The following is a 17,325-nucleotide window of genomic DNA, read 5'->3' as shown; positions in this document are numbered from 1 at the left end:
TATATATATATATATATATATATATATATATTATTTTTTAAAATCTGACATCGTCCACTTTCGATTTAAAATAAGAACATCGTTAAAATAGCATTTTAGATATTTCTTTTATCTCTTTGAAATTACTACCCAACAGGTCTTTCTTTCAATACTATAACTTGTCAGTTTCATTGGATGATGAGAGATAAAATTTTCTCTAAAACGCTAATTATATATGCATTATAATGCTATAAAAGATTGCGAAGTGTTAAAAACCAGTTGGCTTAAAATTTGTAATAAAAATCACATAAACTGAAAGATGCTTCCTCGCCACATTCTTCTTAATTTGTCCATTTTGGCTTCAAAATCAAAGGCGTGATTTCCATCACAAATTTTTAGGTCTTTGGATTTCTATGGTTCACCAGATGTCATCGTTTAAATTGTAACTTTCAAAACATTAAAGTATTTAATATCTTGGCCATTTCTGGAGTGGAAACTTTATATATATATAACCAGTACAAACTGCGACGTTTCAGCCCTATAAGAGATCCATCCCCTTGCAATATATTGTTGTGAACAATTAATATAATGTTTTGTTTTTACATTCATTTGAATTGCATTATTATCTGGTGAAAAAATATTGGTATTACAATTATCTGTTTTGAGTAAGAGTTAGATATACAGCACAGTAAGCGAAGTTTCTGGGAGTCTTATAGTGTTCTTCAGTGAGTCAATCAAGAGTCCAGTGCCAGAAAAACAACTTGATTGTGTAGCCTAAAAACTGCGTAGTTAGGGCTGAGTCCGGTAATGTTTGGGAAAGTTAACTATTTCGTACAAGTGGCTAATAAATCACTTATTTAAATGAACAAAAATACTACTTGTCACTGTTTTAATGAGATCAGTATAACAATTTGGTGTCAAAAGCTGGAATTTTCAACTTCATCTTTTTTCAAGTTTAAGAAAGGAGAGACAATTTGAAGTATTTCAACTTGGCTACGCCCAAGGAGCAAGCACCAAACATTCAGACTAGAGCAATGAAAGCAGCATCAGTTGAAAAGAAAGAACCACCGGTGTTGTTTAATGAATTAATGTTGCAAATAAACCAACAGATTGTGTTGACAAGTCAAAAAACGCAGCAGGTCAGAGAAAGTTTAATCGACAAGCTATAGTGACAAATCAGCAAATGCAAGAGTTGTGTCAGCAAACGAATAAACAGAAGCAGCAGTCAAATCAGCAAATTCATGAATTTAACATAAAGCTATATGAGAAGCTTCATAAACAAACCATAATCACAAACCAACGAATGCAGCGAGTTAGTAAAAAAAATAGATCAATAGGCAACAACAACATATCAGCAAATAAAGGAGTTTCCTCAACAGGTGAATTACTAATGAAAAATAGGGATGGATCAAATCAATGAGAAAATTGATTAACAAAGTCAAAGTCTTAAAATGTTTAAGACTGCCATGCAAAAGACTAATTTAGAAGAAGTCTTTGAACAACAGGCCAACAGCAGAGTAAATAATTCGAAAAACAAGAACAACAGCAGACTAAAAATGTATTATATCAACTAAATTATAGAATAGAAAGGCAGATGTGTGAACAGGCAGAGTTAAATAAGACCCACGAAAGGAAGAACAGCCCTTATAAGGCACTTATGGACTCGGATCTTTTGTAAAACTTTTCCATTCATGCAATCAGAGTAGAACTCCGGTGCTAAAACGACTTTGGGAGTTTAATGTATCAGTTCCTTTAGAAGCATTTTTACACAATTCCAATCGTTGGATAATGGTAATGGTTGGTCAGAAGAATAGGGTGTGATCAAGCTTGCAACTAGTCTGAAGGAAACAGTTTTAGACCACGTAAAGACATATCAAACAAGTTTAGTACAAGGATGATATAATACAGAGAGTCACTACTACAGTTGGTGTAGGAAATGAAGTAGCTTTCCTATTATTCTTATCCAACTGCACAACCAAGTCTATTGCAAGTTTTTTTTTTATGGAATCAATTTATTGATACTCTAGATGACGGCAGATAAAAAATATGTTTAACATGTTGAACTCCAGACTGTCCAAAAAGATTTAGGACAAGCATTGCAATTTGAAGTATGTATGGAGCCAAATGTAAGCTACAATCAACAAAACAGGATGGTTAGTGATGACAACAGTAAGTTAGTTACAGCAAGACAAGATAGAAACCAGAAGCCATCAATAAAATGTTTAGTTGATTTGGAAAACAAAATAAGAAAGTGGCGACACAAGTGGAAAACGTCTTGCAAAAGATTAGCTTTAGTCAACTGGAGGAAAAGAAAAGAAATCATCTGGACCAGAAAAAGGAGAAAATACAACTAAAAGGAAAAAAATTATTGGATGTTATAGCTGTGAGAAAAAGAATCACTACAAGAGCCAATGTTGGTCAAAAAAGAAAATAGAAAGGACAGCAACAGTTAAACTATTGAGGGCTGATTGTACAAGGCCCAGGTCAGCCAATGTATAGACAAGCCCCACACACTAAGAATATAGAGGAAGATACTTCTATGTAATGCATACAGGAAGCAGGAGAAGTTGGTGGAATCAGGTGTCAGATTAGTGTAGATACTTGATCCAATTGAAACTGCTACAATAAGGATTCTTGAGTAAAAGGTACTTCCCAGACTGTGAAGAGAAATTGAGTGGAGTAACTGGACATTCAATGCCAATGAATAGTCCTGTTAAGGCTAATGTGAATATTTAAGATTGTATGGGTATTCAGAAAGTCTGTACTACAGACTTAGAGACAAATGTCTCCAAGGAATCGATTTTCTTATTTAAAATGGGTGCAATCTTGAATTTGAAGAACTGACACTGAAAATGTATGAGAATAAGTTGCTACTAAGGTGTTGAAGCAAGAACAGTCCATTTTGAGATCTAAGGTAAGAGTAAAGACAGTTGATATCATTCACTCCAGAGTCTGATGTAATAATTTATTGTGATACCACTGGTTCTGGATTCAAGGAACTTGCGGTTATGGAAAGATATCCTAATGCGAAATTGCGAGATAGTTGGACATACTATGGTGCCACCAAACAGATGATGTTTTCCAATAGTCGTGACAAATTTCTCAAATAGTGCTCAGAAGTGTGGGCGAGAAATTAGACAGTTTGAACTAGTAGAGATTGTGACCCATCACCAGAACAATAGAAGTGTTAGTTAAACCAGACAATAAAATCAAGTGGAACTTCCCAATGTATCTATAGGACTTGTATGAGTGGAGCTGTGCGTATTTGTCATCACTGGAGCAAAAGGAAGATTTACAACAACTTAAAAAGGCTTTCACTCCAAATCCTGTTTTAGCATTTTCAGATTTAGACCAACCTTTCATAATGAATAAGGATGTCAATAATTAGAAAATAGGAGTTTTGTTATTGCAAAAACAACAAGAAAGAGATAGTGTGGTGGCGTATTACAGCAGAATGTCTTGCAAGTTTGAATATAATTGCTATTTCATCAGAAAAGAACTGTTGGCCATGATGAGTGCTTTGCATAATTTTCACCATTATTTATGGGAACAACCATTCTTGATTTGGACAGATCATGATACCTTATGCTGGCTTCGTAGGCTTAAAAGACCAATGGGAGAATTAGCCAGATGGATTTGAAAGCTGGACCAATACCTTTACCAGGTTGAATACCATGCAGGTAGAGTTCCTGGTAATGCAGACAATCTAACTCGAAGAGTGCAAACACTGTGAGAAGGAAGAATGACTTCAATCGTACCAACAAGCTGCTTCTTCCAGAAACAGTGATCTAGATATTGAGTTCCAAGAACAAAGAAAAGGTCCGAAAACGAGACCCATTATCACACACATAGAACAGTTAATAGAAAGGCCGTCATGGGAGAAAATATCTTACACAAGCTCTAAGACCAAATCATAATGGGCTCAGTGGAACATGTTTCATTTACAATATGGTATAATGCAGAAAGATGTGAAACCTAGACGGGATAAATGGACAGCCATTTTACGAGAGTCACATGATTGTATTTTAGGGGAACATCTCAGAATGCAGAAGATACTTGTCGACTTTGGTAAATGTTCCACTGGAATGGCAAGAGAAGAGATGTTAAGGAATGGTGTCGAGCATGTAAAGTATGTGCTGTAAAAATGAGGCCATCTAAACCAAGGAAAGCAACATTCAAGCTGTACCAGGTTGGAGCATCTATGGAGAGAACAGCAATTGACATCATGGGATAATTGCAGAAAAACTGATACTGGCAACAAGTATATCAGTAGCCATGTATTATACTACTAAATGGCTAGAGGCTTATGCAATCCCAAATAAAAAAAACACCCACAGTAGCAAAAGTGTTGGTTGATCAGTTCTTTTCAAGATTTGGCTTACCCTTGGAACTTTACTCTGATCAGGAGAAAAGCTTTGAGCCAGCTGTATTTAATGAATGCTGGGAATTATTGGATATAAGTATAACGTTTCACCCCCACACTAGGCAGATAACATTCTAAGTATAGTGAAGAAAATCATACCGATTGGGATATGAAATTACCAGTACTTTTCATGGCTTACAGGCTATACACCAACCATGATGATGACGGGACTTCGAATAGTGGTGGATTGCATCATCAAGAGACTATTGGATGCAAACCTGCCAGATAATAGTACTGCTTTTTGGTAAAAGCTCGTTTGGTAAAAAAGTTTTTATGTAAAGTGTATACATTAGCATCTTTTGGTGGAGTCTTATGCAGTCAGTTTTAAGATTTGGGCTTTGGAATCAATTTTTGGTTAAGAGTTAGATATGTATTACAGTAAGTGAAGATTTTGGGAGTCTTATAAAGTTCTACAGTGAGCCAATCAAGAACCAGTATAAGAGAAACAATTTGATTGTTGAGCCTAAAACTGCATATTAGGCCTGAGCTGGTAGTGTTTGAGAAAATAACATAATAAACCAGTTATTCAAATCAATACATGGACCATTTGAAGTAATCACAGTATAAATTTCATTATCCAGTAAGATTCTTATCACTTAATAGTCTAGTATTAGTGACAAAGACCATTACTCCTCGATCTGTTGAACCTATAACTTCAAAAGACTGTCTCTAATTATTTATCTGCAACATCAATTAATTATAGTTTCACTGCTAACGTCAGAACTTCTTTTCAAGATGTACACCTACTCTGCTTCAGCCTAATTCTCATATCCTCCTCTGTTATGGCATCTATGAATTGGTCACATGCTAACATGTTTATCATTTTATGATAAGTGTCTGGGTAAGACAGCTGAGAAAGACTTCCCAAATCATTTGCAAGTTAAGCTAATGTCTCTACTTTCTTCCACACCCTGTTCCAAATCTTTGTTCATCATTCTTCTATCGAGTACGACTCTCCAAATTTGTTGGACAAGGTGGCTAATAGTACTTTATAGTTGTTATGGCTCTCAGGGAAGGATATTTAATATTGTCAAAGCTGGTCCTTTTGATGAGCCGCCTCTAGAAATTATTTCATTCTGAGGCTGGTATGATTCCCGTGGTACCTTCCTATCATAGTCTGTTAGTTTCTCAATTGGCAGATATTGAATTGGCCAAATAAGCTCTGGAACTGGATTTGTTAGTTTCATTGTTGAAACAGTCCCTGAAGGTCTTTCAGTAACAGTATTAGTAGTAATAGGTGTAGACCAATAAGTTCTCCTAGACCATATCTAGTAGTAGATGGTTTTCGATTGGAACTCTTGAGCAAGTGCAGAAAAATGTGTGACTGGTTTATACTTTGCATTTAATAATTAGTTTTCTAGTTGTTATATTGCATCATCTAAGTTCTTTTCTACCCTGTTGATGTCTTTCTTTAATAAAATTTTGATTTCGTTAATTTTGTCGTTACAGATTACAGCCTTGCTGTACTTTTTAAATATTTGTTATAACAATCTTTTCATACTTCTTCAATATCATTTGTAATTTCTCTTTACATCTCTGATAGTTTTATCAATCATGTCTTCAATTAGATTTATTTTGATTTTAAAACTTCTTTAAATAGTTCGTCTATTTCTTTTAACTCCTCTTTTAAATTCCTGTTACGTTCTTCTTAGTATTCTTTTAATTTTTGGTAAATTTCATCCTGATCTTCTTTTAATTTGGTTCTCTTTTAATTTTCTATAAGGCTCTTCTTGTTGTTTGGTTTTCATTTGATATATTTTTCTTCAATTTTTTTGTTTCGATCTTCCTGGTTTTATTTTAATTTTCTGTCTCTTTCTTCTTTATCTTGTCTTAATAGCTTCATCATCTTAAGTAATGTTTGAATCTCACTACTTGACCTCGTTGTTCTCATTTTCAGCAGTTGAAGATTAGTCTAAATTCTATTGTATTTCTATTTTACTTTAATCGAATTACCCCGCTCCTGACACCAAATGTTAGGACGTGGTTCTTTCTTTGTGGGTTCTTTTGGATTAACTTGTGGAAGTAATGTTTGGTGACGGGATTCGTACTTGCAACCTGCAGATTGCAAGTCGAGTTCCCTAACCACCAGGCCTTGCTTAAAATGCACAGAATGCTCCCCAGAAGTTACCACACGACAGTCTTCCCACATCCTGTGGCGTCATATTGTACAATTATTTGAATAATTACCAACCTGTTCTAATATTCTCTTTGGATGTCAATAAGATCTAGATCGTGACCTACATATTGCAATAATTAATACTTAGCTTCCGACTAGAACAAGTTACCCGTTAAGATCAAAACTAAAAATTAACCCGGTTATGAATACAGCTAATTAAAAATCATTTTCTTAATTATAAGGATTATCAGTTGGGTACCCTCGCTGTTAATGATATTTTCGACAGTAAGATTAATAGATACGCACTCACCTGAAGGGATCGTTAAAGTTTAATTTTCTACCAAGTTAACAAAACTTAAAAAGTAGTACTAGGAAAAAAAGTGAATGGGGCAAGAAAGACAAGGAAAAAAACTGAAAATTGCTTCGTCCAAGGCGTCCTTGCTGTCAAAATAAATTTTCTATTTTCGTCAAGAAAAGGTAAACACATAGCCACATATGTATATATATCAGTTGCTCACACGGTGTAAATTAAATAAATAATAGCAGCAGTTTATCCATGACAACTAAATTTAAGATGTTGATTAAAAAGAATCAGCTAAAATACGTTCAACTGCTTCTGACCACCCATTTCCCTAAATGTGGACAAATCCGCACTACAAAGTATGATTCTGTGCAGTCACATCATAGGCGGGGCGAAGGAGAATTAGATAATCTTCAAACACTCAGGACGCTAAATGTTAGGAGTTTTTCAACTCAAGCTATTTTCCCATCCGAATACCTACCCAGTTCTCGTGGTTGGTGGTTTCTTTCATTTTGCTTGAATTTTCTTTCAACAAAGAACTGGGAGTTTAATTCCTGATATGTATACATAAATATATGTATGACACATAAAGTTTGGCTTGTGTTATATAGGTGGCCATCCCTGAGGGACAGCAACGCATCATAGCGGTAAGGCTTCAGTGATCACAGTTATGGTGTTTCGGTTACATGTGAACTGCCGTGTGATGCTGTTTATTACGTACGTGTGTCAAAACTATATTTTATCAAATCTTAAATCATTTTCTCGGATGTAGTTACGGAACACTGTATATTTCAAGCAGACGGTTAGTGAGGACATGTCTTTATTTCGCATGATATACTATTAAAATGTATGAGCTGTAAATGACTTGTTAGCCATGTGAATGGAGGGGGGTGGTGACGGCCTGTCACAGTTCTGGTGATAAATACTTTGAGTTGCCTGCTAGTGCACGAGGCGTGTGGGCTCTAGGCCAGTATTTAACTCGCGAATACCATCATTACCTAACCCGTGAGATTCGTGGGACACTGACCCAGGTAGCAAGGCCTTAACACTTGACTGCACCCGGAAAGAAGATAACCGAGAAGAACGAATCCCAGTTGGAGGCCTGACAGCATAGTCGTGACCAAAATGACAGGGGTCACAGTGGAAGTGTTGATTACTAGATACTTCGTGAAACCCCAACGGCTATTGAAAGTCAACATATATTTTCTTTTGTCACTGCTGCTTATTTTAACGCTCTTTAGAAATCTTGAGCACCACTACTTTTTACATGCAGTTGATTCCGCCGCGTGGATACAGGACATAAATATGAATCTCAGCCAGTGATACTTTTGTTGAATAAATACATACTGGCTTGACCGTAAGACTATTTTACAAGAGCAAACTACAGCACTTTGTAACATAGACAATCAAACAAACTACAATAGCTGGTTGGTTGTACTTCTAAATGTTATAATAACTATTGAATGTTTTAAAAAAAATGTAGCGGACTATGTAGGAAAAGACAGAAGGAACCATGTATTACACAAGAGAAAGTTGAAACAGCACTGGGTTGCATGAAAGGAATATAGAACAATAGGAAGTTTACCAAGTGGAGACTGGAATAAAAAATGGTAAATTTATTAGAAAAGGACAAAAGAAAAGTAGGCTAGATGGTAAAGATTCAAGCAGTAGTGCACTTTGCATTAAGAGACTGTATAACACTGTGGATTCAGTATGTAAATGCTGCAATAACAGTGAATTTTGCAAAATAAGTTTGCCTGCAGTAAATGATAATTTTGGAATGAGAATATTTTATCATGTAAACATGTAAATTGCAGCGTAAATTGCAACGACATTAGTATGTACATTGAAAGACTACAGTAGCATTAGAATGCTCATGAGAAGACAGCAATAACGCTAGAATGTGCGTGAAAACAAAACCCTGTAAAACCACCAGAATGTGCATGGAAAAATATGTAACATCACCAGAATGTGTGTGAAGAGACCAGAAAAATATCAGTGTGTATGAAAATGGTACAGCAACACTAGAATGTACATGAATAGACTGAAATATCATCATAATGTGCTTGAAAAACAATAGTAATACCAGGTTGTGTATGAACTATAATGAAAGTAGAATATGTAGTAAAAGACTAGAATAACAGTTGCGTGTGTTTGAAAACTACAACAGTATAGTATGTAGTTTGCAATAATTTGAATGTGTAGGAGAATAAAATGCAACAAAAGGAATATATATGAAGAGAGCAACTGCATTAAAATGTACACTAAAAGGCTGATATAACATCAAAATGTGTATGAAAAGACTTTGTAATTGACTGTGTGTAAAAAAGATGTAATAACACCTGATTTTGCAATAGGTAAATTGCAAGGACAGGAAACTACGTATGAGAGGACTATGGTATAAATTCAAGTCTGGATCGAAAAGGGATTGTGTATGGAACAAGACAACACCAAAAACAAACTATTAATGACAAGATTGAATCAATGATAGGCTTGATATGTATTCTGGATTAAAACGACAGGAAACATTTCCCCCTAGTGTGTATTTAGAATAAACCCCATAATTAAACTATAGAATAATGTATTTGTGAACTCTTGGTAACGTTAGCGCTACATAAAACAACAACAAACAAACGAATCGTGAGTGTATCGAACTTAAATCATCTTCCATTACCTTAGTTGTAAACACATGATTTATAGAAAAAAATAAGAAGAAAAACAATGCAGACATGGGAGAAGAATACTAATTGACTTAATAATAACCATACCTAAAGGTATATTAATACTCCATATAGGTTGAAAAATGTAGTTAAATCTATGAGTACACTACAGCACTTGATTTAACGACTGAAAGGTAGCTATAAAGTTATCAAAGGGAATATATCACTTGGTTCAAAAGGTTGATTAACCACCTGTGCGTTTCATCAAAGATAAAGCCTGGATGAAAAAGTTCATACATTCATCAAGGTTTTGAAACAACGCGTAATTAAGAAGCTCAGGATTAAATGTCAAATGTGTAAAAGATCATGAAGATGAGTAATGAAGATTTATCGACATCCTACATGCCTTCTCAATTTGACAGTATCAATTTTTCACGGATCAAGAATATTAGTAAGCGAGAGTATAGAAACCGAGAAACCATGTACTCTTCATTGTAAAATTAATAGCTAAAGTGAACCCGGATTATTTATGAGTTACAAAAACCTAATATTGCACGATGTATGTAGCATATGAGTCGTCTGGGAGTCTTGTGTAAGTACGAGTAGGAAGGGGTATAATGAGTAGACCGTTCTTAATGAGTATGTTAACCTTTTGATCTAAAATTACAGCACTATAAACAAATCCACAGTAATAAGGTTCTCCACTTATCTATTTATACAGCTGACTTATGATGAATGAAATATTGTGGCATTGCAAACTGCTTTTAGTTGCAATACCACATTGTGTAGTATGGGATTATATACATACGTTTAGTTATTTGATTGTAACCACGCCATGACAAGAAAGCCAATAGAAGAAACAAAAATAATTTTAGAAGTGGTCACGACTTTTCATGTCCGACAAAAAACATTTTCCTCTTGTTTCAACAATCACATGCCGGAATTCATTCATGCTCGGAGCATTTTAAATATCTAGATGTACGTGATCCAGTTTTAGTAGGCCTAATTAACTTGCCACCAACGTGAGGATCTGCTCATGAAGGTATGCCGTTATCTTGAACATAGGTCGTGAGTATCAGTGTCCGTTATACAGTTGAAATAGTTAACAATGGTATATTATTATGGAAGAGTTTTCTTATTCCTTCAGGAGAGAAACATTAGTGCAATTATTTATGTATATATCATCATGGATACTGGGACGTTTGAGCTAAGATTGCAACAAGCATGAAGTTACTGTTATAAGTGGGGATTATCATATCTGTCATTTTTCACTCGAACGAAGAAGATTCTAAATCTATGCCACTTTGAACCAGGGATAATCTTTTTTTTTTCAACTTCATCTAGGGCTAAGCAAAAATGCGACGCTATTAACAGGAGCTCAGAAAATGTTTCTTCATCAATCTTTTTAATAATATTACTTACCTTTAACATAAACAGCAGAGTATGAGAGAAAGAAACATAGGCAAGTGGGGTGATTACGACATAATATTTTCCGTAGAATCCTATAGATTCAACCACTACAAGAATGGTCACCAGATCGCCACGGAATTATGATTGTTATCCTCTTTTTATTTTTTTTATTTTTTGGGTAGTAATTTCTGCGTGTTCAGTTTACTATCTTCATTTGACTTTTTCGTGCAGTAGAAGGTGCGTTAAGTACAGAAATGTTTCTTTATGGCATTTCTGCTGTCTTGATCTGGACTTTTCGTTCAATATAGCAGGTTGTTTAAGCACAGTGATGTGCTTTTAAAACATTTGTACTGTCTTGATCTGACATTTTTGTTGAGTAAAAGGTTAGTTAAGTACAGCGATGTGTCTTGAAGACTTGCAATTTACTTTACAGTGTCAGCAACGTCTAGTCGAATCATTCCATTGTTGGCTGGCTGAATGATGAGTACAGGTTCAAGTAATACCCTTCCGCACGCCAATTCATGTTTCAAAGATTGTTTTTAGTGATGAAACTAAAAAAAAACATCAACAATGACAACAAAACATTCATAGAGGTTACGAATTTGGGGTTTAAATAATTTTTTGTCCACGTAACTGTGTTAGTGCTATTGATGATTCTGATATACTTTGATTTAATTTAAATGATACGTCAGATATAACCCTCTTGGCCTGCCTAAAGGATCCAGGTCCTTCTGCTGACCGATCGAGTAAGATCTGTCGACGAATGTCAAAAGAAACTGACCAATCACGAGATGATGCCGCCAGGATAAAGAAATTAAGGATTGTTTGAGAGCTGACAGCTCTGTTTTATGTCCATTCTGAAGTGACTCTCAATGAGTTCAGTACATCCTTAATTTCTCGGCGTGTGCAGTTAGTTCTCCAGGATTTCGTCCCTAGATAAGAAAACCTGAAGTACTACACACTGATGAAGTAAAGTGGCGAATGTTTTTTAATAAAAGTTCCTGTCGTTGTTAATTACATATTGTGTTGAATCTGTTTCTTATTCTCAAGCTTAAAACTCAGCCTATATTAATTCAGCATTGTTCTGTGATAACCATATATTGTCTAATCTCTTGTTAAGCTGATTTATTTGATGAAGCTCTAGAGTATAATCAGTTTCATCTGAATCATACCAAATATGCAACAGTGGTTTAGGTACTCTGTTAATGTTTTGCTTTTTCAAAAGTTAATACAATATCTGTAGAACTTACAAAGTTTTTCTTTCACTAAGTTTCTTTCTATCATTCTGAAAGATCACAACAGACGTAACTGTCTATAAAGTAACACTCTAGATTTCGTTTCCTTCACTGAGCTATATTTACACAAAACCAAGTGGATACGGTCTTCATCACTTGAGGCAGTTAATATATCCCCACTTGTGATAGAAAATAGACTTATGTTTATGATTGGACTAATTATCTTTCTTGGCAACTGCTTATATTAAATTATTCTCCACGCCATATTTTAATTTTATTCCTCAGTAGCTATGTGAATAGTGTTTCCAAATCACATCAACTACCCTAGTAATCTACTAGTACAAATCAAGAGTTTTTATTTTTCTTGAATTAAATAGAGATAATATTTATTCACTCTAGAATGTTTTATCATTGCTTTCAAGAATTGAAAACGTATTTTATATTACAAGTTTTGACACTTTCGAAGTTTGGAAATGTTGTCTTTCTTCACACCAAAACTTTGTAACACATTTCAAGTTTAATAATTGAACAAATTATCGTTTCTTCACATCAAAACGTATTATTCTTGTTGATGGGCATAGTTATATTCCCTTCGCAACAAAGGTTTATGATAATTTTGGTTATTCAGAAGGTTATCCTTTAAATCCTTCACATCGGAATTTGTTAACAATAATGCTTGGAGACGGCTTCAATGGGTAATGAAGAAAAACTTTAATATAACTTTGACATAACAGCAAATGTACAACGTTTTGACAAGGTACCTGATGATGACAAAACGGAAACGTTGCTATTATGTCAAACTTGTATTAAAGTTTTTCTTCGTTACCCATTCAAGCCGTCTCCAACTATTATTAGTCTCAAAGTGGGTTCCTCGTCATCGAATTCAAAATCGAATTTGTTAACAATGTTTATGGTTTAAAAGATACTCCTTCTTTTATACAATTTTTAATACTTTTAATGACTGAAAAACGTTGTTGTTTTTTTTCGTTCTTATAAAAGTTTGTTTTCCTGGTGATTTTCAAAAGAACATTCATCTCTTATACCATTGTTCTTCCTTTTTCTTTCAATATTGTTGAAAATAATATATCTTGAGAACGGGTTGAATAGTTACCTCCATGATTCAGTGACAATCATTCAAAGATAAACTTTGTATAGAGTATTCCAAAACAAATATTAATTAACTAAACTTTGACATGATTTTAATTTCATATGAAATAGTTCATTGTTACTAGTCTCTAATTGCGAATAACGACATCGTGACTTTATGGTTGAATTAAGCATTCTGAATTTTCTATCAGAGGCCATCCCACGATCTACAAACACAAACCGGTCAAGAGTCTATACGACCGTAGTTTAAAAGGCCGATCATCCCTTTTAACACCCCACAAGACTGCTTCATAATTAAACCACGCGCCTCTATTCACAATTTCCACATAATATTCAGAACTAGCTCTATCTCTTTCTCTGTCAAATGACAACTACCAAATGGCTCGTGTACAAATACAGTTATCCAGGATTTCTTACAAACATCGACTCTTTTTCGAGAAAAATCCAGTGTAGTATTGTTATATGTTATTTCCTACTTTTTACCGTGCTTCTACTTCTATAACAATAAAAGTTGTATTGTTTTTCATTTCATATTGCCAAATTTGAAGCTTTTTCCATCTTCTGGCCATATAGAATGATATAAGACATAAAATGACTTAGAGCTTATAGATGAAAACAAGGTTGGGACAAATTGTGGTGAATTTTCACTAAAATCTGTAAGTTTGCTTCTTTGACTTTATTTTTTTCTCTTAAATGTTAGTTATTTTTGAAATAATAATTTTTCAGAGTAAGCTAAGATAAAATAATACCATATAACACAAAATATAAATCAATGTGAAAAAACATACATAGATGAACTGGGTGAGTGAGAAGACCGTTCACAGGCAATTCAGAAATGGACGGGAATAGGCAAATAATTGTTAGTAGTATAGGTTAAGGTATTTGAGGGTACCATCACACACCCAAAATGGCGTTGTTGTTCTTTTAACGGAAAGCTATACGATAGGATATCTGCACTCTGTCCACGTAAGGGATCGAACCACAGATTTTTGCGTTGTTTTTAAACTTATCGTTTATCCACCGGAAGACCAAATATGTAAATTGCAAAGAGGCGTACAAATTACAATGAAACATTTTAACATAAAAATACCAAATCGTCCCACAGCAACAAGAATTATGCTCATGTGTATAAGTCTTTTCTCGTGTAAGCATGCACATGCGTGTACACAAATAATCACGTAAATGCAATACGTTAGCAGGAAGCTGTCCACGTTCGTGCAGTTTTAACGTAAACTTTAACTTCGTGTTTCACTTGTCATGTTATAGCGTGTGGTGGAGGGATTTTATGTAGACTTATATATTTTGTTGATTACTTAACAAACGCAGTTGTCCAAACTCTATAATGCCATGTTTATTTAGACATAACTACTTTAAATATTGTGGAAAGTAAATGATTAAGTTATTTCAAATAGCATGTAAAATGATTAGTTTTCTATTTTACAATGAAATTTAGCTTTCCAAAGCTATTGAGAAAACTGGCAGCAGAAGATGAACGGTATAATATAATCTACGACATTTGAAGAGTTATAAAATGTTCAGTATAAAATACATTTTATTTTCTATCGTAAATTTTACACAGGTTATATTCGGATCAATTTTCTTAAATGTTTGTTGTTTTTATTTGCATTTCTACAGATTCCATTAACATTGGAAGAAACTGCCCCTCGGTTAATCCACATGTTTTATTCTTATATTTATTTTTGACAGAGACATACTATACGCCAACGAAAAAGGAATATATTAGGAAGAATATAATAGGCTTAACATCTGTTAGGCCTATTTGCCCTCGTACACAACACTTGCAATTCAATTCATTACCCTTAACTCTCAAAGAAACAGGAAAAACATTCAAAATGTAATATTCTTGAATCTCATAATTTTTCACTAGAGCACAAAAATTTCATATATGAATTCAAATTAAAACTACAAGTTAACATATATCAATAAGCGTTTCAATGCTTCTGAAAAATATAAAAATGTGTAAAGTTGCGATATATATATTTTAAATTTACAACTTTTCAAACCATATAAAGGTGCTGAGAAAATCTACATTAATGTAATCTTGTAATTTTTGCATAGTTAACAAACGAAATTCTTACACCCTCACCAGTAGACACTAGCACCAAGTGTGTAATTAAATTGTCGCATCACTAGTTTATTACAGAAATTCAATATTTTTCTTCCTAATAATGAACATATAGGTGATATATTTTTCTAGCGCATAAAAGTAATATTTTTATTGCTAACACACAAATGAATAATAAATTTTTCAACTAATATTAGGTACAATAAAGTACTAAACTTTACCACAGAAGAACACTTTACAAAGATACTATAACAGGTTAAATGTATAGATCTAGGACAAATGTAGCATGCATTCAAACACACAAAATAGAAAAAAAGTGAACAGAAGTGTATAACGAATAATGTGCTTCCATATTTAATAATAAAAAATACACATAAATAATGTTATGAATATACTTCTATGGGATTTTCATCCATAAACACAAACACGTATACCAGATTATATGTAATAGGTATTCAAGTTAGTTTCTTACGATTTCAATGTTTTTTTTTGTGACAGTATTGTAACTACCCCGAGTTTTCAGCCTTCTTTTCGAGTATTTCATATTAAAAGAAGAGAGGAAACTTCATTAGACTGTTTTACTGTTTTGTTTGTTACTTCATCGTTTTCTACTCGTTCAAGTTTCAAACAATATACGTTATCCTATATATATACATAGATCGATAATTGTTACGGTGCGTATCTTATCGATGATGTAAGACCATCCGTCGATCCAAATAGACTTAGTTTTCAATCAAAACTATGTCCACACGCAGGCTTAATAAATATGAAACATTTTAACTAGGAAAACCATCTGCAAATATATATAGTATATATAATGATAATAATACTTCTAAGATCTTGAAATATATCGTACATATGAATACATTGCGAAGTACAGGGGCATCTTGTTTTATTTTGTTTGATGTGTTGATGTACAAAATTCTTATATCCTGCTTGCAAATTTTGAACTAAAATATATATATATATACCTTTTGATTCTTACACATATATATCAAGAGGCAATGTGTCGCAACATATAAACGCATATTATAGAGTAACTCAACTTATGAGATAATCGAGTACCTACATGTGAATGATAACTAACCTGTCCCGACCACTCTTGTACTTCGCGGCCAAACTTCGCATGAAGTCACTGTAGTTCCAACTCATCGTACCCACTTGCTTCACGGGAGACGACTGTGGGACGGAAACGACTTCTCGCATGATAGGGTTAGTTGAGCTCGGGGAGTTGGGTGACACTGAAGGAGATGGTGTTTCCACGTCAGAAGATGCTCTCTCTGACTTGACTGGTGAAATGCTAGTGTTCACGATAGCAAACACTGGAAGCGTGTCTGTGGACATGTTGTTAGCTCGTGAAGTAACTGTGGAATGAACAGTACACTTGTTTCGTGGCTGTTGACCTCCACTGGGAGTGGCCCAGTCGTCCTTCGCCCCGAGGTATAGATCCTCTGTTTCAACTCTGCTCCGATTCTTCCACATGTTGCTGGGCTGTGCTATAAGCTGTAAGCCTAGTTTATCTGCAGAAAAATCTGCCATAAAAACAGAAAATGGTAGAGATTTAGGTGGGTTTAGTGGGTTGTGTAGTTAGAAGAGAATCAATTCGCTCTCTGGCCGGGGGCTTCACGCTTTGCAAATTGAGGCGCTATGCCTGGAATGCTCTCAGAGGCATGCTAGCGCGCGAACCAATTAAGACCGTCAAACGTTAGGTTGAGGCCATGCGGAGGCCGCAGGTGACCACGCACACGAGTGGAACGTGCATGGTCAACGTAAGAACACGCGCCCACCGTACGTTTCGAAGATCCGTGTCATATTTAAAGTGTGCCACACTGCTATAGTCATTATTACGAGCACCATCTCCTTTTCCCGCCCACAGCGTGCTATTCTTCGACCCCGCCCAAATTCGTTATAATTTTGACGGCAGCGCTCAGCAAGTGATGTAGCTAATTACAATCTAATCTATGCATATGTAGGCAGCTTGCCAGGCGTGGCTCGTACTTCTTGCCCT

The 17,325-nt window shown here is 34.6% G+C and overlaps 1 protein-coding gene across 1 annotated transcript in view; it reads right to left on the bottom strand.

Annotated features, from left to right (window-relative positions):
- Positions 1-17,116, bottom strand: part of LOC111086443 — a 38,552-nt gene extending 21,436 nt beyond the window's left edge. Inside the window, exon 1 of the mRNA XM_022389313.1 lies at positions 16,405-17,116. Coding sequence (XP_022245021.1) covers positions 16,405-16,856 — 452 coding nt within the window. The 5' untranslated portion in view covers positions 16,857-17,116. The remainder of the gene's footprint in view (positions 1-16,404) is intronic.
- Positions 17,117-17,325: the final 209 nt, after the last annotated feature.

The sequence above is a fragment of the Limulus polyphemus genome, unplaced genomic scaffold, assembly GCF_000517525.1.
Source record: "Limulus polyphemus unplaced genomic scaffold, Limulus_polyphemus-2.1.2 Scaffold1103, whole genome shotgun sequence".
Lineage (NCBI taxonomy): Eukaryota > Metazoa > Arthropoda > Merostomata > Xiphosura > Limulidae > Limulus > Limulus polyphemus.
Note: the sequence above shows the minus strand (reverse complement) of the source record. Positions and strands in the feature narration are given on the sequence as shown.